General features: G+C 46.2%; 1 protein-coding gene across 8 annotated transcripts in view; it reads left to right on the top strand.

Moving 5' to 3' along the window:
• Positions 1-27,912, top strand: part of AGFG1 (ArfGAP with FG repeats 1) — a 161,451-nt gene that overhangs the window by 59,964 nt on the left and 73,575 nt on the right. For all 8 annotated transcript variants that reach the window (XM_077488516.1, XM_077488512.1, XM_077488510.1 and 5 more), the window contains exon 3: positions 24,480-24,595. In XM_077488516.1, coding sequence (XP_077344642.1) covers positions 24,480-24,595 — 116 coding nt within the window. The remainder of the gene's footprint in view (positions 1-24,479; positions 24,596-27,912) is intronic.

Genomic DNA, 27,912 nt, shown 5'->3' with positions numbered 1-27,912 from the left:
ACTTGCCACATCACCTGCCACGTCACTTGCCACGAGATGTGGATTGTCCACTTGCCACGTCACTTGCCACGTCACCTGCCACGTCACTTGCCACATCACCTGCCACAAGTTTTGGATTGTCCACTTGCCACGTCACTTGCCACGTCACTTGCCACAAGTTGGGGATTGTCCACTTGCCACATCACCTGCCACGTCACCTGTCACAAGTTGTGGATTGTCCACTTGCCACCTGCCATGTCACTTGCCACAAGCTGTGGATTGTCCACTTGCCACGTCATTTGCCACGTCACCTGCCACGTCACTTGCCACGTCACCTGCCACAAGTTTTGGATTGTCCACTTGCCACGCCACTTGCCACGTCAGCTGCCACGTCACTTGCCACAAGATGTGGATTGTCCACTTGTCACATCACCTGCCACATCACTTGCCACATCACCTGCCACGTCACCTGCCACAAGTTGTGGATTGTCCACTTGCCACGTCACTTGCCACATCACCTGCCACGTCACTTGCCATGTCATCTGCCACAAGTTGTGGATTGTCCAACTGCCACGTCACCTGCCACAAGTTGTGGATTGTCCACTTGCCACGTGACTTGCCACATCACCTGCCACGTCACTTGCCACGTCACCTGCCACAAGTTTTGGATTGTCCACTTGCCACGTCACTTGCCACGTCACTTGCCACAAGTTGGGGATTGTCCATTTGCCACATCACCTGCCACGTCACTTGCCACAAGTTGGGGATTGTCCATTTGCCACATCACCTGCCACGTCGCCTGTCACAAGTTGTGGATTGTCCACTTGCCACCTGCCATGTCACTTGCCACAAGCTGTGGATTGTCCACTTTCCACGTCACCTGCCACGTCACCTGCCACGTCACTTGCCACGTCACCTGCCACAAGTTTTGGATTGTCCACTTGCCACATCACTTGCCACGTCAGCTGCCACGTCACTTGCCACAAGATGTGGATTGTCCACTTGTCACATCACCTGCCACATCACTTGCCACATCACCTGCCACGTCACCTGCCACAAGTTGCGGATTGTCCACTTGCCACATCACCTGCCATGTCACTTGCGACGAGATGTGGATTGTCCACTTGCCACGTCACCTGCCACGTCACCTGCCACGTCACTTGCCACGTCACCTGCCACAAGTTTTGGATTGTCCACTTGCCACGTCAGCTGCCACGTCACTTGCCACAAGATGTGGATTGTCCACTTGCCACATCACCTGCCACGTCACCTGCCACAAGTTGTGGATTGTCCACTTGCCACGTCACTTGCCACATCACCTGCAACGTCACTTGCCACGAGATGTGGATTGTCCACTTGCCACGTCACTTGCCACGTCACTTGCCACGTCACTTGCCACGTCACCTGCCACAAGTTTTGGATTGTCCACTTGCCACGTCACTTGCCACGTCACTTGCCACGTCACTTGCCACGTCACTTGCCACGTCACTTGCCACGTCACTTGCCACGTCACTTGCCACGTCACTTGCCACGTCACTTGCCACGTCACTTGCCACGTCACTTGCCACGTCACTTGCCACGTCACTTGCCACGTCAGCTGCCACGTCAGCTGCCACGTCACTTGCCACAAGATGTGGATTGTCATCTTGTCACATCACCTGCCACATCACTTGCCACATCACCTGCCACGTCACCTGCCACAAGTTGTGGATTGTCCACTTGCCACGTCACTTGCCACATCACCTGCCACGTCACTTGCCACGAGATGTGGATTGTCCACTTGCCACGTCACTTGCCACGTCACTTGCCACGTCACCTGCCACAAGTTTTGGATTGTCCACTTGCCACGTCACTTGCCATGTCAGCTGCCACGTCACTTGCCACAAGATGTGGATTGTCCACTTGTCACATCACCTGCCACATCACTTGCCACATCACCTGCCACGTCACCTGCCACAAGTTGTGGATTGTCCACTTGCCACGTCACTTGCCACATCACCTGCCACGTCACTTGCCACAAGATGTGGATTGTCCACTTGCCACATCACCTGCCACGTCACCTGCCACAAGTTGTGGATTGTCCACTTGCCACGTCACTTGCCACATCACCTGCAACGTCACTTGCCACGAGATGTGGATTGTCCACTTGCCACGTCACTTGCCACGTCACTTGCCACGTCACTTGCCACGTCACTTGCCACGTCACTTGCCACGTCACTTGCCACGTCACCTGCCACAAGTTTTGGATTGTCCACTTGCCACGTCACTTGCCACGTCACTTGCCACGTCACTTGCCACGTCACTTGCCACGTCACTTGCCACGTCAGCTGCCACGTCAGCTGCCACGTCAGCTGCCACGTCAGCTGCCACGTCAGCTGCCACGTCAGCTGCCACGTCAGCTGCCACGTCAGCTGCCACGTCACTTGCCACAAGATGTGGATTGTCATCTTGTCACATCACCTGCCACATCACTTGCCACATCACCTGCCACAAGTTGTGGATTGTCCACTTGCCACGTCACTTGCCACATCACCTGCCACGTCACTTGCCACGAGAAGTTGGTTGTCCACTTGCCACGTCACTTGCCACGTCACTTGCCACGTCACCTGCCACAAGTTTTGGATTGTCCACTTGCCACGTCACTTGCCACGTCAGCTGCCACGTCACTTGCCACAAGATGTGGATTGTCCACTTGTCACATCACCTGCCACATCACTTGCCACATCACCTGCCACGTCACCTGCCATAAGTTGTGGATTGTCCACTTGCCACATCACCTGCCACGTCACCTGCCACAAGTTGTGGATTGTCCACTTGCCACGTCACTTGCCACGTCACTTGCCACATCACCTGCCACTTCACTTGCCACGAGATGTGGATTGTCCACTTGCCACGTCACTTGCCACGTCACTTGCCACGTCACTTGCCACGTCACTTGCCACGTCACTTGCCACGTCACTTGCCACGTCACCTGCCACAAGTTTTGGATTGTCCACTTGCCACGTCACTTGCCACGTCACTTGCCACGTCACTTGCCACGTCACTTGCCACGTCACTTGCCACGTCACTTGCCACGTCACTTGCCACGTCACTTGCCACGTCACTTGCCACGTCACTTGCCACGTCACCTGCCACTTCACTTGCCACGAGATGTGGATTGTCCACTTGCCACGTCACTTGCCACGTCACTTGCCACGTCACTTGCCACGTCACTTGCCACGTCACTTGCCACGTCACTTGCCACGTCACTTGCCACGTCACTTGCCACGTCACTTGCCACGTCACTTGCCACGTCACCTGCCACGTCACCTGCCACGTCACCTGCCACGTCACTTGCCACAAGTTTTGGATTGTCCACTTGTCACATCACCTGCCACATCACCTGCCACATCACTTGCCACATCACTTGCCACATCACTTGCCACATCACCTGCCACATCACCTGCCACAAGTTGTGGATTGTCCACTTGCCACGTCACTTGCCACATCACCTGCCACGTCACTTGCCACAAGATGTGGATTGTCCACTTTCCACGTCACCTGCCATGCCACCTGCCACAAGTTGTGGATTGTCCACTTGCCACGTCACCAGCCACAAGTTGTGGATTGTCCACTTGCCACACCACTTTCCACGTCACCTGCCACGTCACCTGCCACAAGATGTGGATTGTCCACTTGCCACGTCACCAGCCACATCACCTGCCACAAGTTTTGGATTGTCCACTTGCCACGTCACCAGCCACATCACCTGCCACAAGTTTTGGATTGTCCACTTGCCACGTCACTTGCCACGTCACTTGCCACGTCACTTGCCACGTCACTTGCCACGTCACTTGCCACGTCACTTGCCACGTCACTTGCCACGTCACTTGCCACGTCACTTGCCACGAGATGTGGATTGTCCACTTGCCACGTCACTTGCCACGTCACTTGCCACGTCACTTGCCACGTCACTTGCCACGTCACTTGCCACGTCACTTGCCACGTCACTTGCCACGTCACTTGCCACGTCACTTGCCACGTCACTTGCCACGTCACCTGCCACGTCACCTGCCACGTCACCTGCCACGTCACTTGCCACAAGTTTTGGATTGTCCACTTGTCACATCACCTGCCACATCACTTGCCACATCACTTGCCACATCACTTGCCACATCACTTGCCACATCACCTGCCACATCACCTGCCACAAGTTGTGGATTGTCCACTTGCCACGTCACTTGCCACATCACTTGCCACATCACCTGCCACATCACCTGCCACAAGTTGTGGATTGTCCACTTGCCACGTCACTTGCCACATCACCTGCCACGTCACTTGCCACAAGATGTGGATTGTCCACTTTCCACGTCACCTGCCATGCCACCTGCCACAAGTTGTGGATTGTCCACTTGCCACGTCACCAGCCACAAGTTGTGGATTGTCCACTTGCCACACCACTTTCCACGTCACCTGCCACGTCACCTGCCACAAGATGTGGATTGTCCACTTGCCACGTCACCAGCCACATCACCTGCCACAAGTTTTGGATTGTCCACTTGCCACGTCACTTGCCACGTCACTTGCCACGTCACTTGCCACGTCACTTGCCACGTCACTTGCCACGTCACTTGCCACGTTAGCTGCCACGTCAGCTGCCACGTCAGCTGCCACGTCACTTGCCACAAGATGTGGATTGTCATCTTGTCACATCACCTGCCACATCACTTGCCACATCACCTGCCACGTCACCTGCCACAAGTTGTGGATTGTCCACTTGCCACGTCACTTGCCACGTCACTTGCCACATCACCTGCCACGTCACTTGCCACGAGATGTGGATTGTCCACTTGCCACGTCACTTGCCACGTCACTTGCCACGTCACTTGCCACGTCACCTGCCACAAGTTTTGGATTGTCCACTTGCCACGTCACTTGCCACGTCAGCTGCCACGTCACTTGCCACAAGATGTGGATTGTCCACTTGTCACATCACCTGCCACATCACTTGCCACATCACCTGCCACGTCACCTGCCACAAGTTGTGGATTGTCCACTTGCCACGTCACTTGCCACGTCACTTGCCACATCACCTGCCACGTCACTTGCCACAAGATGTGGATTGTCCACTTGCCACATCACCTGCCACGTCACCTGCCACAAGTTGTGGATTGTCCACTTGCCACGTCACTTGCCACATCACCTGCAACGTCACTTGCCACGAGATGTGGATTGTCCACTTGCCACGTCACTTGCCACGTCACTTGCCACGTCACTTGCCACGTCACTTGCCACGTCACTTGCCACGTCACCTGCCACAAGTTTTGGATTGTCCACTTGCCACGTCACTTGCCACGTCACTTGCCACGTCACTTGCCACGTCACTTGCCACGTCACTTGCCACGTCACTTGCCACGTCACTTGCCACGTCACTTGCCACGTCAGCTGCCACGTCAGCTGCCACGTCACTTGCCACAAGATGTGGATTGTCATCTTGTCACATCACCTGCCACATCACTTGCCACATCACCTGCCACAAGTTGTGGATTGTCCACTTGCCACGTCACTTGCCACATCACCTGCCACGTCACTTGCCACGAGAAGTTGGTTGTCCACTTGCCACGTCACTTGCCACGTCACTTGCCACGTCACTTGCCACGTCACCTGCCACAAGTTTTGGATTGTCCACTTGCCACGTCACTTGCCACGTCAGCTGCCACGTCACTTGCCACAAGATGTGGATTGTCCACTTGTCACATCACCTGCCACATCACTTGCCACATCACCTGCCACGTCACCTGCCACAAGTTGTGGATTGTCCACTTGCCACGTCACTTGCCACGTCACTTGCCACATCACCTGCCACTTCACTTGCCACGAGATGTGGATTGTCCACTTGCCACGTCACTTGCCACGTCACTTGCCACGTCACTTGCCACGTCACTTGCCACGTCACTTGCCACGTCACTTGCCACGTCACTTGCCACGTCACTTGCCACGTCACCTGCCACAAGTTTTGGATTGTCCACTTGCCACGTCACTTGCCACGTCACTTGCCACGTCACTTGCCACGTCACTTGCCACGTCACTTGCCACGTCACTTGCCACGTCACTTGCCACGTCACTTGCCACGTCACTTGCCACGTCACCTGCCACTTCACTTGCCACGAGATGTGGATTGTCCACTTGCCACGTCACTTGCCACGTCACTTGCCACGTCACTTGCCACGTCACTTGCCACGTCACTTGCCACGTCACTTGCCACAAGTTTTGGATTGTCCACTTGTCACATCACCTGCCACATCACTTGCCACATCACTTGCCACATCACCTGCCACATCACCTGCCACAAGTTGTGGATTGTCCACTTGCCACGTCACTTGCCACATCACCTGCCACGTCACTTGCCACAAGATGTGGATTGTCCACTTTCCACGTCACCTGCCATGCCACCTGCCACAAGTTGTGGATTGTCCACTTGCCACGTCACCAGCCACAAGTTGTGGATTGTCCACTTGCCACACCACTTTCCACGTCACCTGCCACAAGATGTGGATTGTCCACTTGCCACGTCACCAGCCACATCACCTGCCACAAGTTGTGGATTGTCCACTTGCCACATCACTTTCCACGTCACCTGCCACGTCACCTGCCACAAGTTGTGGATTGTCCACTTGCCACGTCCCTTGCCACGTCCCCTGCCACGTCACCTGCCACAAGTTGTGGATTGTCCACTTGCCACATCACCTGCCACAAGTTGTGGATTGTCCACTTGCCACGTCACCTGACACAAGTTGTGGATTGTCCACTCGCCACGTCACTTGTCACATCCCCTGCCACAAGTGGATTGTCCACTTGCCACGTCACTTGCCACGTCCCCTGCCACAAGTGGATTGTCCACTTGCCACGTCACCTGCCACAAGTTATGGATTGTCCACTTGCCACGTCACATGCCAGTCACCTGACACAAGTTGTTGATTTTCCACTTGCCACGTCACCTGCCAGGTCACTTGCCGCGTCACCTGCCAGGTCACTTGCCGCGTCACCTGCCAGGTCACTTGCCACGTCACCTGCCACAAGTTGTGGATTGTCCACTTTCCACGTCACTTGCCACTTCACCTGCCACGTCACTTGCCACGTCACTTGCCACGTCACTTGCCACGTCACTTGCCACGTCACTTGCCACGTCACTTGCCACGTCACTTGCCACGTCACCTGCCACGTCACCTGCCACGTCACCTGCCACGTCACTTGCCACGTCACCTGCCACGTCACCTGCCACGTCACTTGCCACAAGTTTTGGATTGTCCACTTGTCACATCACCTGCCACATCACTTGCCACATCACTTGCCACATCACCTGCCACATCACCTGCCATAAGTTGTGGATTGTCCACTTGCCACGTCACTTGCCACATCACCTGCCACGTCACTTGCCACAAGATGTGGATTGTCCACTTTCCACGTCACCTGCCATGCCACCTGCCACAAGTTGTGGATTGTCCACTTGCCACGTCACCAGCCACAAGTTGTGGATTGTCCACTTGCCACACCACTTTCCACGTCACCTGCCACGTCACCTGCCACAAGATGTGGATTGTCCACTTGCCACGTCACCAGCCACATCACCTGCCACAAGTTGTGGATTGTCCACTTGCCACATCACTTTCCACGTCACCTGCCACGTCACCTGCCACAAGTTGTGGATTGTCCACTTGCCACGTCCCTTGCCACGTCCCCTGCCACGTCACCTGCCACAAGTGGATTGTCCACTTGCCACATCACCTGCCACAAGTTGTGGATTGTCCACTTGCCACGTCACCTGACACAAGTTGTGGATTGTCCACTCGCCACGTCACTTGTCACATCCCCTGCCACAAGTGGATTGTCCACTTGCCACGTCACTTGCCACGTCCCCTGCCACAAGTGGATTGTCCACTTGCCACGTCACCTGCCACAAGTTATGGATTGTCCACTTGCCACGTCACATGCCAGTCACCTGACACAAGTTGTTGATTTTCCACTTGCCACGTCACCTGCCAGGTCACTTGCCGCGTCACCTGCCAGGTCACTTGCCGCGTCACCTGCCAGGTCACTTGCCACGTCACCTGCCACAAGTTGTGGATTGTCCACTTTCCACGTCACTTGCCACTTCACCTGCCACGTCACTTGCCACAAGTTGTGGATTGTCCACTTGCCACATCACTTGCCACCTGCCACGTCACTTGCCACAAGTTGTGGATTGTCCACTTGCAATTGCAATTGTTTAAAATATTTTTATAATGGTTTTTCATCATTTGCAATCATTTTTGAGATTTTTTATGTAAAAAAAAGGTCACCTTTAAAAACGCATATAAACACAAACGCAGCTAAACGCGGTAGCGGCGTTTTGCCGCGTTTTACCGCGTTTTGCGTCTGAAACGTGGAAATTTTTGCTTCTGAACGCATTTTTTTGCTTCTGGAAAAACGAGACTAAACGCAACTGCATAAAAACGGAAAAAAACGAGACTGTGTGCATGGACACATAGGATAACATTGAATGAGTTCAGGGGCAGTTGAAAAAACTGTCCAACTGCATCTGAACGCGCGTTTAACTGCGTCTCGTGTGCATGAGGCCTTACATTTCTTGTTGCATCCTTTTATAAAGTCTGAATGCTGATGATTAAGGATGAGCTCAGGCGTGTTTGCAAATGGCACGTGCAGAGCCATCCAGGAAGTCGGCACTGCACAGCGCCCAATAACTACTATACGCCCACCATGCCTCACGACCCACTACATACAGAAGGATGTCCACTATCCCTGGCCTTGGAGGTTCTCATTAGATCAAAGGAGGCCTGAGACCTTGCTACACTTCTTTTTTTTTTTTTTGCCTTTAAAAATCACACCTTGCTTGAATCAATAGGCCACAAATGCGTAATACCAAATAGCATTGTGTGTGTTTTTGAGCAAATAAAATATGCTTCCTTGACCTTGTTCAACACCTAGGTAAAGAAGACATGGTCTCTGGCTACTGGGTGCATCATCTTATTAGTGAGATCATAGTCGTTGAAAAGCTAAGTATGGTTATGCATTGAGCAAATTAAATGCCCCCATGTACGTGTCCATGTATGGCTGTACTAAGTACGCTCCTTATTGTGGTGCAGCGTCATTTTGCCCAGTGTGATGCAATACAGAAACATGCCACCAGCACTCGCATTGTCATGCATATGGACGCTTTTTTCAGAAGCCCTAAATAAAAGCATGTTTAAAACATTAGTACACTTTAAATAGATCAATTTCCATTATCTGCAAGAATCTGCCTCACATCTGGAACCCAGCACTGTGTACTGTATGTAGCTGAACTATTTAAAGAGGAACTACAGTCTGCCCACATAATTTGTAATAAAAACATTGTTGCTGTTCTGAAGCTTCCCTCCAACCTCTTTGCTTAATATTTTATATATACTGTTATTGTCAAATATACTGCAGAACTCTCCCTTCATATCTGGCTGCATCCATTTTAACTGTGGGCAGCTGAAGCTGCTGCCTGTTCACTTCCTGGATTTACACAGACGCACACCTCCAGCCCTGCAGCCTTGCCGCTCTCATGACTCACCCCCTCTCCCTTCCTGACAAACTCTCATGAGTGACCGAGAGCTGTGCATGATGTCATAAGCCTAGGCTGATGACCAGACAAACAGGAAGTGGGCTGTATAAGGTATTTACTGGCAGAAAAAAATGTTTTACTATCCAAAGTTAAAACAACAAGGGCAGAAGATTTATTAGATGGAAAGTTGAAAAAAATTACTGCAGGTCTGCTTTAAAGTCACAGGAAGCCAGAAGATCGGCTTTAAATGTTATTATTTAGAAGTGGGATGTATTACCTTATACTCTGAAATAAAATAGGAAAAAGTGGCTATAATCACTTGCTGACCACAATGTGTATATATACGTTGCAGTTTGCAATTGGTTTAACGGGGTTATGTCTGAATCAATCAGCCATAACTCCGATATTTTTTTTCAGCCGGCGGCTGGCTTTCTCATGAAAGTGGGTTGAGCAGCTCATTAGCCACTGGATCACTTTCAGAAGCTGCAGGAGGGGACAGGGGCCTTTTCCCCACAACCCTGGCCGGTGGTTGTGGGGGACTGAAGGCCTGATCCTGCCCCCCCCCCCATTCAGCAAAAAAAAGGATAATGTAAAAAAATTACAGTAGTAGTAGTAGTAGTACAGTGTTTGACAATTTCTTTATTTTTTTAAAAAATGTCCCCGGTGTAGATCAATAGCCCACCTCTGACCCGAATAAAGAAAAAATAAATAAAAACCTCCAGCCACAATGAAGGCTCCCACCGTCTGACAGCTCTTAAAATAAATAAGGGGTGGGGGCCACCCGGTGACTGACCCAGTAGGTCCTTGGTTGATGACATCACAAAGGTGGAGACAGACGTCTCTATGGACAAAGGCTCTACCCTGGGGGACGTCTTTATTTAAAAAAAAAATAAAAAAATTGTCAAACTTGTGTTGTGCTTTTTTTTTTTTTTTATTTACTTTTTACACTTTTTGAACGAGTGAGTAGGGGTACTATCACGATGGAAATTGCACAATTTTTAAGTAGCGAATGGAGCCTTACCCATTTCAGGAGGATGGAAACTCCATCAGAGGTGTAGAATTTCAGCCTAAAACTAACTCTAAATCTAGTCGCAGCCACATTCTAAGACTAATCTATCTAGCCCTGTAAAGCAAAATCGCTATTCATACCTTTTCTACAGATGGTCCGGTCTCCAGCAGTGACTGCTGTGTGCAGGAGAGGACAGACAACGGCTGGTAAGTAACGTCACCCATAGAGTTACTATGAGGCTTTCATTGTCGGCTGCCTCTCCTGCACGTCACCACAGAGAAGCTGCCCCTGACAGCTCAGTGTAGGATTGGACTGGATCGGCTGCTGAAAAGCTATGTATAGTGATTTTTGCTTTACCTGGTTAGATTAGTTTTAGAATGTGTCATTTTAGGCACAACTTAAAATTTAACTGCGTGTACTCCCCATTTCATAGGACAATCTTGAATCAAAAAGTCCAGTCGATTTCTAGCCAAAATTGTTATAAACTGACCCTCTTAAACCCATTAATTTCCTCTTGACCATAGCAAACAAATATGCAAATCCAATGCATGGGATGGATACAGCAGTCATTGTTTGCTCTCTTCTTGATTGATGCGCTCTTTCTAAATGTTCTTGTACATGTTTTAGTTCAGTGTTCTGCATTGGATAAACACTTTTATAGTACATGTTGGGTGCTGTCAGCCTTTGTTTGCTGATCTGCAGTTCTCAGCAGGAAGGGCTGAGCACAAAACAGGAATGTATAAATGCTATCCTTCACATTTCTATTTTTGCCATATGTCAGCGCTTGGTAGGAACAAGAAAAGCACTCAGTAGATGCATATTTGTTTAGTCACACAATATGATTACCTTTGTCTTGTTGGGGCTTTGTTTTCTAGGTTTTGTATGTTGAATCGATCTTGCACAGGTTTATCTATACAGCATGTGCCTGATGTCCTCAAGAATACTGTTATGTGCTTTATCCTCTGATTAACCACTTCCATACCGCCGCACGCCAATATATGTCCTTACTTTGAAGGGGGATATCGTTGTTATGGCAGCAGATAGCTGCCATAACCCCAGTATCCTCTTGTCCGAGCGGCGGTTCAGTTTCAGATAATAGTGGTCTCTGTGGTGGATTCACTTTTATCGGCGGGGTGATAAATAATTTTTTATATTGCAATTAAGTGTAAGTATCACATCTGAGGTCTTTTTGACACCAGATCTCATATTTAAGAGGTCTTGTCATGCTTTTTTTCTATTAAAAGGGATGCTTACATTCCCTGTAATGGGAATAAAAGTGACACATTTTTTTATTTTTACACTTTAAAAAAAAAAAGGTAAAATAAATAAGAAAAAAATATATATTTAAAGGCGCCCCGTCCCACCGAGCTCGCATGAAGAAGCGAACGCATATGTGAGTAGCGTCCGCATATGAAAACGGTGTTCAAACCACACACGTGAGGTATCACCGTGATCAGTAGAGCGAGAGCAATAATTCTAGCCCTAGAGCTCCTCTGTAACTTGCAACCTGTAGAATTTTTTTTTTTTAATTTTAAGGGTAAATGTTTGTCACCGTTCCACGAGCGGGTGCAATTTTGAAGCATGACATGTTGAGTATCAATTTACTCGACATAACATTATCTTTCACAATATAAAAAGAAATTGGGCTAACTTTACTGCTGTCTTATTTTTTTAATACATATATTTAATAGACCACTGCGCAAATACTGTGTGACAAAAAGTATTGCAACGACCACCATTTTATTCTCTAGGTTGTTAGAAAAAAAATGTATAATGTTTGGGGGTTCCAAGTAATTTTCTAGAAAAAAAAAGACAGTTTTTAACTTGTAAACGACAAATCTTAGAGGCTCTGTCCTTAAGTGGTTAAGCTGAATAAAGTCCTAGTAAGGTGTTGCGGGTACACTGTGCATTGCTTCCATATTAAAATTTTTTTATGCTTGCCAATTTTGTCAAGGTTGGCAAAGGCAACTGGAAGTACATGTTAGAGCTGCTTTCGGTGTGTCAAAAAATCCATTCATTCATGGTTTAATTTTTATTCAAGGTTACAACCGTTATCTGCAGTTGCCACTCCATGTTTCCTGTAGCTTTTTTCTTTTTCCCTTATAATCATGTTGTGACAGCTACTGTTCCCCGCCAACTCAAAGTTTGAGAACCGAGCAAACACCGCCAATCACTCGGTTTGGAGTGCGGGGCTGTGGAGGGGACGGGAGTGGCTGGCTCATTGAGAGGCTGAGCCAGGTGCTAGTCCAGGCATGTGGGCAGATCCCAACTTCATAGTCGCAATCTTGCCCGAGCCTGTACCAGCTGTGTGATGTCTGCCCGTAACGCGCTTCAACCTGCGGTTTGCTAAAACCGGGTCACAGGAGTGCAGAACAAATTGCACCCCTTCGATCCACTGGAGAAGTACAGCCAAACAAGCTTTGGCTGTACTTCTCCTTTAACAATACAGCTTGGTCAGCAAATTTAATCCAGCCTGCGACCGGACAGTAATAAGATCACGACCTTGCTCTCACCTCCTGTAAGCGGGTTTACTGTAAACACTGCCTGGAATTCAGCTTAAAGTGGATGTAAACCCTCTCCTATACCCAGTGAAGTGAATAGCCTCAGATGATACACAGAGATTAAACAAGTCTCCCTACATAAGTTTTACATGTATATCTGCTGTATTCATCTTTCTATATTCTTTAGAAAGTACACATCATGTTACAAATCTTTTTCCCTGTTTCAGCAGTGGGAGGGCAGTCTGGATTTTGTGTGGGAGCTGATTGGAGAAAAGGCTCACACCCCCACTCCACATAGGTAGAGGAACAAAGAAACTTGCAGAGCTGTACTGTGAATAGACACGCTCTCTGCTTATCTATCTCTAAGTGTCCTCCCTGACACAAATTTCCAGCTGCTTTTATTCTGTCTGTCGGTGAGCTTGTCAGAAGTTATAATGCTAATAACTGGAACAGAGCAGCAGAAAGACAATGGACTTGGAACTTTGGCGAGAGATAAGTAAACACTACAGATGTGCCCAGATCAGATTTCATGAATGGGGTTTACAGGTGCTTCAGCCATAGAAGGATTTACCTCCTTGATGATCGGGTCATTTTTTGTGATAACACTGCGTTGCTTTGACGGACAATTGCGCTGTCATAAGACCTTGTAACCTAACATAATTGATGTCCTTTTTTCCACACAAATAGAGCCTTCTTTTGGTGGTATTTGATCACCTCTGCAGTTTTTATTTTTTTGCGTTATAAACATAGAGTGACAGTTTTGAAGAAAAAAAAAGCAATTTTTTTTACTTTCTGCTATAATACATATCCGAAAACAAATATGAAAAAAGTTTATTCATCAGTTTAGGCCAATATGTATTCTGCTACATATTTTTGGTAACAAAAATCGCAATAAGCATATATTTATTGGTTTGTGCAAAAGTAATAGCTTCTACAAAATAAGGGATTCATTTAGGGACTTTTTACATTTTTTTTTTTTTTTTTGTAGTGCAGATTTTGCGATTTTTAGCGGGATTGCGGTGGACAAATCTGACCCCAAGTGACACTTTTTGGCGACCAGTGACATTATTACAGTGATCAGTGCTAAAAAATAAAACTGATGAACTGATCAATTTATAAATGACACTGGCAGGGAAGGGGTTAGCTTTAGGGGGCAGTAAAGGAGTTGTGTTTTCCTTGGGTGTGTTCTAACTGTGGGTGATGGACTTACTGAAATAACGCAGAGATCACTGTTCCTGATTACTAGGAACAGCAGATCGGAGTTGTCCTCGTTCTGCATCTCTTTACCGCTGGAGCATTCCCACGGCGCACACCAACAATACCACATGCACAGACTGGCATACAGGTACGTCGGTTTGCGCAGCTGAGCCACCTTGCCACAGTATATATGTGGAAGGTGGTCGGCAAGTGGTTAAAGTGAAACTGACCTAGACATGTCTTAATGAAGGTATTTAAAATTGGAAAAATGTTTGGGCTTTAGATATACTTTTTAAGCGTTGAAGCCTAACTTCAAACTGAAATATGACAAAAATGAATGTAGCGCTGTATTTACTGATATATGTGAACCCTGACTTTGTAAAACAAGCCATTCATTTCATGGTAGCATGAAGCAATGCCTGGGCCCTATAGAGGTTGCACAAGGCAGTCCAACTCCTCCAGGATGGCACATCAATACGTGCCATTGCCAGAAAATTTGCTGCGTCTCCCAGCACAGTCTCGAAAGCATGGAGGAGATTCCAGGATAGCTGAACATGGCCGTAGAAGGTCCTTAACCCATCAGCAGGACGGTATCTGCTCCTTTGTGCAAGGAGGAACAGGATGAGCACTGCCAGAGCCCTACAAAATGACCTTCCGCAGGTCACTGCCGCTCTTTGCATCGGTGCAGAATCGCTTAAGGCTGAATTGCAACACATTGATTATACAATTATTTTGAACACCCCTAGTGTCAAGGTAATAAGTACAAAATATATCTAGATGATGAACTGCGTGCCTTTGTGATGAAGTGTACAACTATGAAAACTAGGGGTGCACCGAATGGAAATTTTGGTACCGAAAATGAAGGATGCACTAGGCCGAAAACGGATACCAAAAATGACAGTTTAATTTTTTTTTTATATTTTTATATACAATTGTATTATACAACTTTTTAATGAATATCATAAATTTAAATGAATATTTAATGTTGACCATTATTGGTATCTTTAGTGCAAGAAAGGTCAAGAAAAATACATTCTGCAGTCTCTGACCATCTCTTGTATCATGCCCCCCCCAGCCTCTAACCATCTCTTGTATCATGTCCCCAGTCTCTGACCGTCTCTTGTATCATGTCCCCAGTCTCTGACCGTCTCTTGTATCATGTCCCCAGTCTCTGACCGTCTCTTGAATCATGTCCCCAGTCTCTGACCGTCTCTTGTATCATGTCCCCAGTCTCTCACCGTCTCTTGTATCATGTCCCCAGTCTTTGACCGTCTCTTGTATCATGTCCCCAGTCTCTGACCGTCTCTTGTATCATGTCTGCTATCTTACTTAAACACACTGCTAATAGTATTAGCAAAATTTGCATTTGGTGCACCTCTAGCAGACATGATACAGGAGACTGTCGAGAGATCAATGCAGCTTCACGGTGCCTGTGGCCATCGGGTGCAGCAGCCTGCCTGTGGCCGTCATGTACAGTAGAGCTGCACGATTAATCGAATTATCGCAATTTTTTCCCGTTGCGATCTTGACCAAGTATTTCCCGATTCTTTCTATACAGAGAATTCTCTCTGCGATGCTAAAGCCGACAGCCGTCAAAAGAGAGGCAAAAAAAAAAAGTCTACCAAGAAAAGAATCGCAACATTCTTTAGCAGTGGAACTTAAGTATAAACGTTGTAACCATTTGTCCGTTAGATCAAAGGAATACACTGTGTAAAGGAGGGAAGTTTAACCACTTAAACACTAAACCTTTTTCTCACATTTTGTTGGTTTCAAGTTAAAATCATGTTTGTTTGTTTTTTGCTAGAAAATGACTTAGAACCCCCAAACATTATGTGTGTGTTTTATATATATATATATATATATGTATATATATATATATATATATGTGTGTATGTATATATAATTTAGTAGAGACCCTCGAGAATAAAATGGTGGTTGTTGCAATATTTTACAGTATTTGTGCAGCAGTTGTTCAAATGCAATTTTTTGGGGGAAAAAAGTTATACTTTTTAATGAATAAAAACAAAAATCTAACCAGTAAAGTTAGCCAAAAAATTTTTTTTTATGTAGAATGTGAACGATTTTACGCCGAGAGAATCATGATCTTTTTATTCTAAGCAAAAAAAATCGTGATTCTAATTTTGGCCAGAATCGCACAGCTCTAATGTACAGCCTACCAGTGCCTAGCATGTATAGATTACCAGTGCCCATGAGATACAGCCTGCCAGTGGCTGGTAGCTCGATCTCATGCAAATCTGAATCGCTGTGCAGCCACAGCAACGATGTCCTGCCTCCTATGACACACAGCACAATGATTCCTGCCATTGGATCTGTGTGACGTCTATTTCAAGAGGTGGTCTAGGAGATGTGAAACTGGGAAGGCTGCATCTCATGACAGGAGTGAGAAGAGCAGGAGGGAGGGGGAACTCTGACAGAGATGCGCCAGGGTGATACATGTGTGGCACCCGGCAGTATGGCCCTGCCCCTTTTTTCAGCTCCATTATCCGCACTTTTTTTTTTACCTTTCTAGAAGAGAGGAATGCCAGATTTCCTCCAACTTGCCGGGGACATCAGGATGGCAGGGGAGCTTTGCATTAATTTGGGGCTTTTGCCTGACTGGTGTCAAAATCAGCTGTGTAGAGCGTTTGGCAATAACCTGTGAGGGGAAACAATGCCTCAGGGCCCATTCAGAACACTGTTTTAGTGTGCACATAACTTGTGTGCGGTGTGAACCCGTGCTGCCATTCACTTTACTGCAATGCATTGTTAAAACACATTGAGCTCCCTTTTTTATATTCTCTATTTCTATGCACCACGGTGCATTGTAATGTGTTACAGTGCAATATAATCTGTGCAAAAATGCACCATGTTCCTATGTTCTTGCTTGGGGACTGTGTTGGGAGATGCTGCGGTGTGAATGAGCCCTCTGGCTGGGTCCACGTCTGTGCGTGTGCATTTGATGTGCCTTTTGAGGTGTTTTTGAAGCACTATGAGGCCACTGTTCTGCATGTAAAAAAGTCTGTGCGCCTTTACAAAAACCACCATGCAGGAAACTTAGGTGTGAACCGGACTAGGGCTGCAACTAACTATTATTTTCATAATCTATTAGTTGGCCGATTATTGTTTCGATTAATCGGTTAATAACCTTAAAAAAAAAGTGGGTCAAATTTACGTTCATTTTCAACCACCATGACGGGAAAATTTGAAAATAGAAAACTTCTTCGTCAAAGGAATTTTCAGACAGTGTATGTGTTTTATGTTCAGAAATGAAGTGAAAATTTCAAACAAAAATTCTTTCATTCAGCGAATGTACAAAGATTTTTAATCTTAACCACCTCGCACCCCCCCATTAGCCGAATGACGGCCGTAGAGCAGGCGCTTTCGTCCGGGAGGCCGTCCCTTGACGTATTATTGTTTACTTCCGCAATGCGCGCCGCCGCAGGCGCGCATCGCGGAAGTTCTGTGTTCGCCGTGTCCCCCGGGGACAGGCAAACACAGATCGCTGTAAACGGCCAATCACAGCGGCCGTTTACAGCGCGATCGGCGTGTCCAATGGGAGATGATCTCATATGTAAAGATATGAGATCATCTCTCAGCGCCGCTCTCCCTCCTCACACAGACAGAGTGTGAGAGGGGAGAGATGAACGGCTGCAGCGCAGCCGTTCTGCTTTGATTTGATTTAAAAAAAAAAGTAAAAAAAAAGTGCCATCCTCCCCCAGCAGTGCCAGCCTCCCCTAGTGCCAGCCTCCCCTAGTGCCATCCGCCCCCAGTGCCACCTGTCATCAGTGCCATTTGTCATCAGTGCCACCTGTCAGTGTCACGTGCCATCTGTTGTCAGTGTCACGCGTCATCGGTGGCACGTATTAGTGCCATCTGTCATCGGTGGCACGTATTAGTGCCATCTGTCATCGGTGCCACGTATTGGTGCCATCTGTCATCGGTGCCACGTATTGGTGCCATCTGTCATCGGTGCCACGTGTCATCAGTGCCACGTATAAGTGTCATCATTGCCACGTATCAGTGCCATCTGTCATCAGTGTCATGTGTCATTGTCCTGGTGCTTCAAAAGTGTAATAAATAGTCAACAAGTTAGATGTGTAATTTATGTTCCTAGAACACATGATGGCGCTCCCTGCATGTTGGGCCTCTCTATGTGGCCAGGCTGTGAAAAAGTCCCACACATGTGGTATTGTAATACTCAGTAGCAGAATTTTTTGGGGGGGTGTCATTTGTGGTATACACATGCCATGTGAGAGAAATAACCTATTACAATGACAATTTTGTGGAGAAAAAAAAATGAAAAATCTTAATTTTGCAAAGAATTGTGGGAAAAAAAATTACAACATCAAAAAGCTCACCATGCCTCTTACTAAATACCTTGGAATGTCTTTCCAAAAAGGGGTCATTTGTGGGGTATTTGTACTTTCCTGGCTTGTTCGGGTCACAAGAAGCGGGATAGGCCACCAGTACATCAGATGTGATCAATTTTGTGCGATTCACACCACAGCTTGTAGACTCTCTAACTTTCACAAAGACCAAATAATATCCACTAATTTGGGTTATTTTTACCAAAGATATGTAGCAGTATAAATTGTGGCCAAAATTTATGAAGAAAAATTAATAATTTGCATAATTCTGTCACAGAAACAAAGAAATATGCGTTTTTTTTTCAAAATTTTTTCTTTTATAGCGCAAAAAATAAAAACGCCAGAGGTGATCAAATACCACCAAAAGAAAGCTCTATTTGTGGGAAAAGGACACAAAATTCATTTGGGTACAGTGTTGCATGACTGAGTAATTGTCATTCAAAGTGTGAGAGCACCGAAAGCTGAAAATTGGTCTGGGCAGGAAGGGTGTTTAAGTGCCCAGTAAGCAAGTGGTTAATATTCTCACCTGAAAATTTATCCATGAGGCCAGCATAAGGCTCGGTACACCCCTATGCAGTTTTTGCTTTTGATCTGTTTCTGCATTGCTTTTTGCTGTACGTTTTGATTTTTGCGCACGTTATTTTACTGCAATTTGTGTTTCTTTAATTTTTTTCGGCCAAATTAAAAAACACAAATTGCTGCAGAAATGCATTACATTCTTTTCTGCAGCTTCTCCATTGAAGTATATTGAACCAAAAAGCACCATTTTGCGTTAAAAGCCCCTGACCCTTTCCAAATACGCAGCGGCTGAAAAAAAGCATAGATGTGAACGTGTCTCATAGGAAACCATGTAAATGAACTGTAGTGCGTTTCTGCAAAAAGGACCAATAAACATATAGATGTGAACCAGGCCTAAGACGTTTAGTAACATAATGGGGTTAAAAAGACTAAAATTAGCCCTTTATAGTACAAAAAAAAAGCTGATGATCATTACTGGAAGGGGTTAATTTTTTACTGTAGAACAGTGAAAGTACTATTTACAGTAGTGATGATACTTTTGTACTATAAAGGGCTCAGTTTAGTGTTTTTTTTTTTTTTTTTTTTTTTTTTTTTTTTTTACCCCATTATATTGCTGGCCGATTAATCGATTATGAAAATAGTAATCGATTAATTTCATAATCGATTAGTTGTTTCAGCCCTAAACTGGACTGGATTAAAATGGATTGTAGGGTGTTTCTGCATTACAGCAAATGCACAAAAAATGAACCTATCCTCACAGAATAACATTATACAATATTGTATAGTTCTACAAAAGCCTTTGCAACTCCAGTGCCTGACTGAGACAAGGCAACTAAGGTCAAATACTCACATGTTTTTATCGAGACAGCAAACCATCATAACCCCATATGACGGTTCTCAAAAGACAAGACAACTCCGGCTATACAGTATTTCTCCTAATTAACATGATTAGTGCCAATTCCAGATGCTGTAGCAGACTCATCAATTAAACAGGCAAGGCAATCCTGGCTTGGTGGGGGTTATGTGGAATACAATACCGCTGTGTAAATGAATCCACCCGTCTGTATCTGTGCAGACAGTATACTGGTAATATCTGCATGGCTGGGTTTGAATAGGTATTCTCTTTATATGACTTTGCAACTAGAACCTTACAGAAACCTTGAACACATAAAGAGCACTTTATACAAAGTTTGACGGTTTGTTATGGGAAAACATTAAGGGCCGTTTTACACTGCTGCGGTGCGAGTTTAGAGCGATTTTGATCCAATTGCGTTGCAAATTTGCATTGTGAATTCTTTGTGTTCTTGCGTTTCTACTGCAAATTTTGCAGTCAATGGACTTGAATTTGCATCGCACACGGATCAAACTCGGACAGGACCCTTTTTTTACACAGCTTAGATTCGCAAGATGTGAACGGCACTCATGGAAAACTGTTATTAAAATGACGCAACGGCTCAAAATCGCAATAGAATTCGCAGCAGTGTAAACCGGCCCTTAAATAGAAATTGGATGGCACAGGTAAGAGGCTTGTCTAAAAGGGAAACTAGACCCCCCCCCCCTTTTTTTTTTTTTTTTTTTTTTTTTTTTTTTTTGGACATGAACAGCAGGCAGATAGTAAAAATATAAAAATACCAGTAAATGCAGGTATGGATTAAATCAAATTAAAGTAATATTAAAGGTAAAACGTGTCTTGCCTTCTCTGTCCAATGGTTTTTCACAGAGCAGCCCCAGTCCTCTTCCCAGGTCCTCTGCTGGTGCTCCTGGCTCCTCCAGTTATTAGAGTGCCCCCATAGCAAGTCGCTTGCTATAACGACACTTGTGCATGCATCGCTCTCGAGCTCCTTTCTGTGTGTCCATACGATGCACAGAACGGGGCTCTGCCCCGCTCCCCTTACTGGCTGGGACCAGGGACAGCAGCCACTCTTGTGCACGTCACTAGATCGCAATCGGGCTAGTGTAAGTATTGGGGGGCAGGGGGGAGCTGCATGCAGAAAGTCTATCACCGTTATGCATAGAATGCATGAAGGTACAAAAAATAAATCATTTAGAACCACTTTAAAGTTTGACACTCTAGAAACGTTGTTCTTTGTTTTGGATAGACCGTCAAACAACCGTTTGCCAAGACGAAGTGAGATATGTATTTGTATGCTTGTTTTTATTCTGTGGCTTGTATGTACGTGAAAGTAGGGATCGCCGATTATCGGTAAGGCTGATTATTGCAGGCTGATATCGGCATTTTCCAAAAAATCGATATCGATCGCAAACTCGACTGATATTATTGATATTACTTCATGGGGTTTTACTGGGGTGATGCATGCACCTACATGCATCACCCCGGTACTGTTCTTTAGAGCAGACGGTTGGCTTTATTGTAATAACAACCGAATAGCCGCTTGGCTGTCATTACAAGCAGCGGGAGGGGACATCCATCCTTCTGCTCGCCAGGGTTCTCCTGTCCCCCGGGAGGCCCCAGCAACCAGCTGGCACATATGCTGGCTTGCCAAAGACCCGAGCAAAGCCGATGCTTCGTTTGGGTCTCCGATCTAGAAAACCCGGAAGCAATGTCATGACATCACTTCCCGGATTATTGCCATCTTAAAGGCGACAGTTTAAAAAATAAAGTATTCAAAAATGCAGATCTTGATGTCTTGAATACTTTCAGGTGCAGAGAGGGGTTTGGGTTCTTATAAACCCCCAATTTCTCCACAAAGAGTACCTGTCACTGCCTATTATGCTACGTACACACGTAGCCGACTATCCGGCGGACTTCCGCCGGACTTTCCGAACGGGCTACTTGCCCACACACGGCACTTTTTCAGCGGACTTCGGGGGTCTTGTCCCCCTCTTCGCTTCTTCTTGCCGGGCCACCGCACCTTCTTCCAGGCTCTTTTACAGGCGGTGGCCCGGTCTTCTGTCGCAGCCTTCTTTTCTTCTCTTCTGGCGATGTTGCCTCGTCGCATCCTCCGCTCACAATGGCACCGACGCGACGCGCGGCGACTTATATAGGGACATCACCGGATGATGTCCCCACCTATTATGGTGTCACAGTCCCAACATCCTCTGGGACTGTGACACCATAATGGGTGGGGACATCATCCGGTGATGTCCCTATATAAGTCGCCGTGCGTCGCGTCGGTGCCATTGTGAGCGGAGAATGCGACGAGGCAACATCGCCAGAAGAGAAGAAAAGAAGGCTGCGACAGAAGACCGGGCCACCGCCTGTAAAAGAGCTGGAAGAAGGTGCGATGGCCCGGCAAGAAGAACCGAAGAGGGGGACAAGACCCCCGAAGTCGGAAGAAGAGGGCGGCGGCGAAGAAGAAAGCTGGGCTCCTTCGCTAGTAGAAGAGCTAGCAGAAGATAGCGGAGGAGTCCGGCGAGAAGACCCCCGAAGACGGAAGACCCCCGGAGCTGTGCAATAAACTATTTTAACCCTTGTGTGTTGTTTTTTTTACTTTTTTTTTTACAGGTGAATGGGTAGGGGTACATTGTACCCCATACTCATTCACATAGGGTGGGGGGGGGCGGTGTCCAGGGGCCCCCTTATTAAAGGGGGCTCCCGGATTCCGATAAGCCCCCCGCCCGCAGACCCCAACAACCAACGGCCAGGGTTGTCGGGAAGGGGCCCTTGTCCTCATCAACATGGGGACAAGGTGCTTTGGGGTGGGTGGGCTGCGCGGCCCCCCCTCCCCCAAGGCACCCCCCCATGTTGAGGGCACGCGGCCTGGTACGGCTCAGGAGGGGGGCGCTCGTTCATCCACCCCCTTTCCTGGCCGGCCGGGTAGCGTGCCCGGACAAGGGTCTGATGTGGACCTGGGGGGGACCCCCACGCTGATTTTTTTTTTTTTTTTTTTTTTTGCGTCGTTGGGGTTCCCCTTTACGTCCATACCAGGTGGCGGGGGCCAGCGACGCCTCTTTCGTGGGCCCCACCTACCTGGAGACGTGCTCAAAATAAGCGGACTTTTCTCCGGGCAGGAAAAGTCCGTTCATTTCAAAAGTACGGCGGACTGGCATACACACGGCCGGATTGTCCGCCGAAATGCAAGTCCGGCAGGAAGATTGGAGTGCAAAACTACTTTCTAAGTCCGCCGTACTTTCGGGTCAAAAAAGTCCGCCGGAGGCTACACACGGGGGGATTGTCCGGCGGACTTGAGTTTTTCCACCCGATTGTTTGATTGTGTGTACGTGGCATAACTGTCACAAGAGATGTTTATATTCCTTGTGACATCCATAACAATGATAAAAAAAAGAAAAAAAAAGTGTAAAAATTTTAATTATAAATTTAAAGAATATTGGCACATAATTATAGGCTCTCGGTCTGAGAGGAGGCCTTTAATTATCAGTATCGTATCAGCACTGAAAAAATTATATCGGCTGATCCCTACATGAAAGAAGCCATATTTACTTATTAGATACACAGGCTTTTTGACCTTACCAGACATAATCTACTTTTATTAAAAACAGCCCAGCCGACTCTTTAGTTTCTAATGACTGGTAGCTAGAGACTTGGGGGGGGGGGGGGGGGGGGGCTGCGATGACGGCACGAGCTTGGAAGGAACGGCATACGCGGGCTGTTCCTTCAGAGCGCATGCGCCAGTGATGTCCCTGGCTGCATGCACTGGAAATATCTCCTAAACTGTACACATTTAGGAGATATTTTCAATACCTATAGGTAAGTTTGCAGAGGACGTTTTACTTCCTCTTTAAACAAGCTGAAGTTAGAAGCTGATTGGTTGCTGCACCAGATTCTATGTGGTCTAGTTTTAGTAAATTTCCCCCTATGGGATGTAGGCTGTCAAGGCTTAATAGATGGGGAAACTGCATTTTTTTTATTCACAATAAGTAAAGCCCTGTCTTTACACAGGCCTAATGTCGGGCAACATTGGCTGGTTCAGTAGAAACCGGCCAGCTTCTGTCGATGGGTCATGACCGGAAAAAGGTCTGCTGACCAGCTCCTAGTCGGCTCTCTTGGCCACCCCCCTGTCAGAACACAATAGAACAGCAGGGGAGATCGCTGTACGAACATTGGATTGTTAGGACAGCGGGTGCGACCTGAGCTGAGGTTTTTTTTGTTCATCTCTGAACGAAAAAAAAAACAAAAACAAAAAAAAACTTGCAGTATGTACTAGGCTTAAGAGTTAAAATTTTTAACTAAAATTTATTTTGTGGTTAATTGACTTATGTGAATAGTAAAGATGAGTATTGTGTATAGAACCTTCCAGCCAGAATACGAACAGATTTAATTTCCTTGGTTGTTCAAGCTGCATAGGCATATGATGTTTTATTAATAGAAAGTTTGATCATCACAGCATGTAATTACATCATGTTTTTGTTTTTCTTTCTAGGTGTGCAAACAAATTTGGCTAGGATTATTTGATGATAGGTCTTCTGCAATCCCAGATTTTAGAGATCCACAGAAAGTAAAAGAATTCCTTCAAGAAAAATATGAAAAAAAGAGATGGTAATATATCAGTCAAGTATCAGTATTTTAAAGTAATGCTGGGGATTGTATGTTAACTGTTGGTGAATTTACAGTGTTTGGTATGTATAGTATAATTCAGACCTATATTCAAGGGAGATATAGAAGACCCTGTTTAGACCAGCAGTGTTACATTGGAACTAGTCACACTTTTTTTTTTTTTTTTTTTAATCCATGTTTGAACTGTACACTTATAAGTGCATGTGGTTGTATATGTAAGTATAGATGTGTGTGCAATTATCCAAGGACCGTGTTGAAGCATTAAACATTTTTTTTTTTTGCACTATCGTTACAACATCACAAAAGCAACCATTTCAAGTTGTCCCACTGGACTGTTCCTCAGGCCATTATTCGCATCTGTGTAGAGTATCACTACTCTACTACTACTACTACTCTGTGCTGTCCCCCATCTACATTGTAAAGCGCTGTGTAAACTGTTTGGCGCTATATAAATTGTGAATAATAATACTCTCAAGCTCAATTACATAGTAACTGGACAATTCCCGCTGTCTAACCTTAACCTTTAGGTAAACATTTTTTTTTTTTTTATTTCCTTGAAACAGTGCAAGCAAATTATTCCAAAACAGGATCCCAATCACATTGTTTACCTGTGTGGAACAAAGTACATTATTTTACGGTACTGTCATTTTAAAAAATGGGAGTGGGGGTAGGCAGGGGAAGCCATCCCCATTGGGAGAAGACAGTGATTATTGCTAGCAATGATCGCAAGAGAATCCGGCAGGCTTGTTGTACCCAAGTGGATCGATCAACTTGTACATTCAGCCTGCCCATTAACGGTTTGAAATCTTGGTGTATTCCTGCTGATCCAGCTGAGATGGCTGGCCTTACAGAAATGCTTTAAATAGGCTGTGCTGTGAATATACATGCTCAAGTTCAAATTGCTAACATACACACATACACAGCTGAAAGTGTTAGAGGCGGTGCACTCCCACACCCAGTCTGTTTGCTTATAAGGAGCCATGTGAATTTTGAATTGGCTTCTGCTGTGTACAATTGGAGTGGGGGGCCCGGCGTGCGCGCGAGAAACGATCATGAGAATTGTGTATATGTACATAATTTTGCGCTATAGGCTCGTCCTGCCACAGTATATATGTCTGTTGGGTAGTCCTTAAGTGGTTAATCTGTACCAGAATGACAGGAAGAAAAAAGTGTGGAGAAGGCTTGGAGCAGCTTATGATCCAAAGCACACAACGTCATCTGTAATACATGGTGTAGGAGGCAGTGTGATGGCATGGGCATGCATAACTTCCAGTGGCACTGGGTCATTAGTGTTTATTGATGATGTGACAGAAGCAGCCGGATGAATTCTGCAATGTTTAGAGAGATACTGTCAGCCCAGATTCAGCCAAATGCAGCAAAGTAGATTAGACAACGCTTCACAGTACAGATGGACAACGATCCACAACACACCGCAAAAGCAACCCAGGAGCTTTTGAGGGAAAAATAGTGGAATATTCTGCAATGGCCGAGTCAATCACCTGATCTCAACCAAATTGAACATGCATTTAATTTGCTGAAGGCAAAACTAAAGGCAGAAAGACCCACAAACAAAACGCAGTCTTTGTTAATGTCCATGAGTTACAGACTTCAGGCAGTCATTACCAGTAAAGAATTCTCAACAAAATATTAAAAATTAAATTTTTATTTATGATATTTATTTGTCCAATTACATTTAAGGCCCCGAAAACCGTGTATAAAAATGGTTGTAGTTCCTAAAATGTGTTGAAATGTGCATTAAGGTGAAAAACCTTCTGTAGTGCTGCTGCCCCCCAGACCCCCCCCCCCTTTTTACTTACCTGAACCCGATCTTTGCAGCGATGAGAACGAGCCCAGCAGCTGTCTCGGGTCCTCATTGGCTTATTGATTGTAGCAGCCATTGGCTCCCTCTGCTGTCAATCAAATCCAGTGACACGGAACTTGGGGCATGGGGCAGAGTCCTCTGTGTCAGTGGATGCAGCAGCAGGACTCGGGAAAGCGGGTCTCCAAGGGGGCACTCGTTGTGGAAAGAATCGGGGCCACTCTGTGAAAAACCCTTGCACAGAGGAGGTAAGTATGACGACATGTTTTTTATTTTTTTTAAAACTGCGAACCATTACAACCCCTTTAAAGCTGAAAGTCTGCACTTTAAATTCATTTGGGATATTTCGTTTACATTTTTTTCTGGTGACATACAGACCCAAAAGTATGAAAATTGTGCCTGTATCCAAATATATATGGACCTAAGTGTGTGTGTGTGTGTGTGTGTGTGTGTGTGTGTGTATATATATATATATATATATATATATATATATATATATATTTCTTTGAAAAAAAATTTAGGCAGGTGTGAAAAATGCTGTAAATTAAGAATGCTACTGTAAGTTAGGAAAGCTTTCAGAAAGAAGTGTTACTAGTTTATTTTTTTTATCAATTAATAAAATGGAAAGTAAATGAAGAGAAATTCTGGTCAAATCAATTTAGTGGCTTCAAAACCGCATCAATTCTAGGTACACTTGCACACAATTTTGAGGGAACTCTGCAGGTAGGTTGCTCCAAACATCTTTGAGAACTAACTACTAGGGATGGGCTCCGGCGTGTTTGCACAGCCCACGTGCAGAGCCCGCCAGGAAGTTGGTGCTGCGCTAATCCCAGGCAGTGAGACATTGTGCCGATGCGCGGCTGCAGAGATTGGGAAATGTCTCACTGCCTGTGATTAGCGCAACGCAGTGCTGACTTCCTGGCGGGCTCTGCACGTGGGCTGTGTGAATAAGCCAGAGCCCATCCCTTCTAACCACAGATCTTCTGGTGATGTAGGCTGTCTCTTCATGTAGTCCCAGACAAACTCGATGATGTGGAGATCAGGGCTCTGTGGGGGCCCAAACCATCTCTTTCAGGACTCCTTGTTGTTCTTTATGAAGATAGTTCCTAATGACATTGGCTGTATGTTTGGGGTCATTGTCCTGCTGCAGAATAAATTTTGGTCCAATCACATGCCTCCCTGATGGTATAGCATGAAGGATAAATATTTGCCTGTATTTCTCAGCATTGAGGACACCATTGATCCTGACCAAATCGCCAACTCCATTTACAGAAATATAGCCCCAAACTTGCAGGGAGCCCCGACCATGCTTTTATGTTGTCTGCAGACTTTCATTATTGTACCGCTCTCCAGTCCTTTGGTGTTCATTTTCTGTCCTGCTACAGCACCTACTGTTTTTTTTTTTTTTTTGCACCCTAGTTCCTTTGTTTTTGTGCATACTTGAATCGCTTAGCCTTGTTTCCACATCCGAGATGCAGCT

The sequence above is a fragment of the Lithobates pipiens genome, unplaced genomic scaffold (assembly GCF_037356315.1).
Source record: "Lithobates pipiens isolate NorthernLeopardFrog02 unplaced genomic scaffold, aLitPip1_a1.2 Scaffold_18, whole genome shotgun sequence".
NCBI classification, from domain to species: Eukaryota; Metazoa; Chordata; class Amphibia; order Anura; family Ranidae; genus Lithobates; species Lithobates pipiens.
The sequence above is the reverse complement of the archived record's forward strand: the minus strand, read 5'-3'. Positions and strand labels throughout refer to the sequence as shown.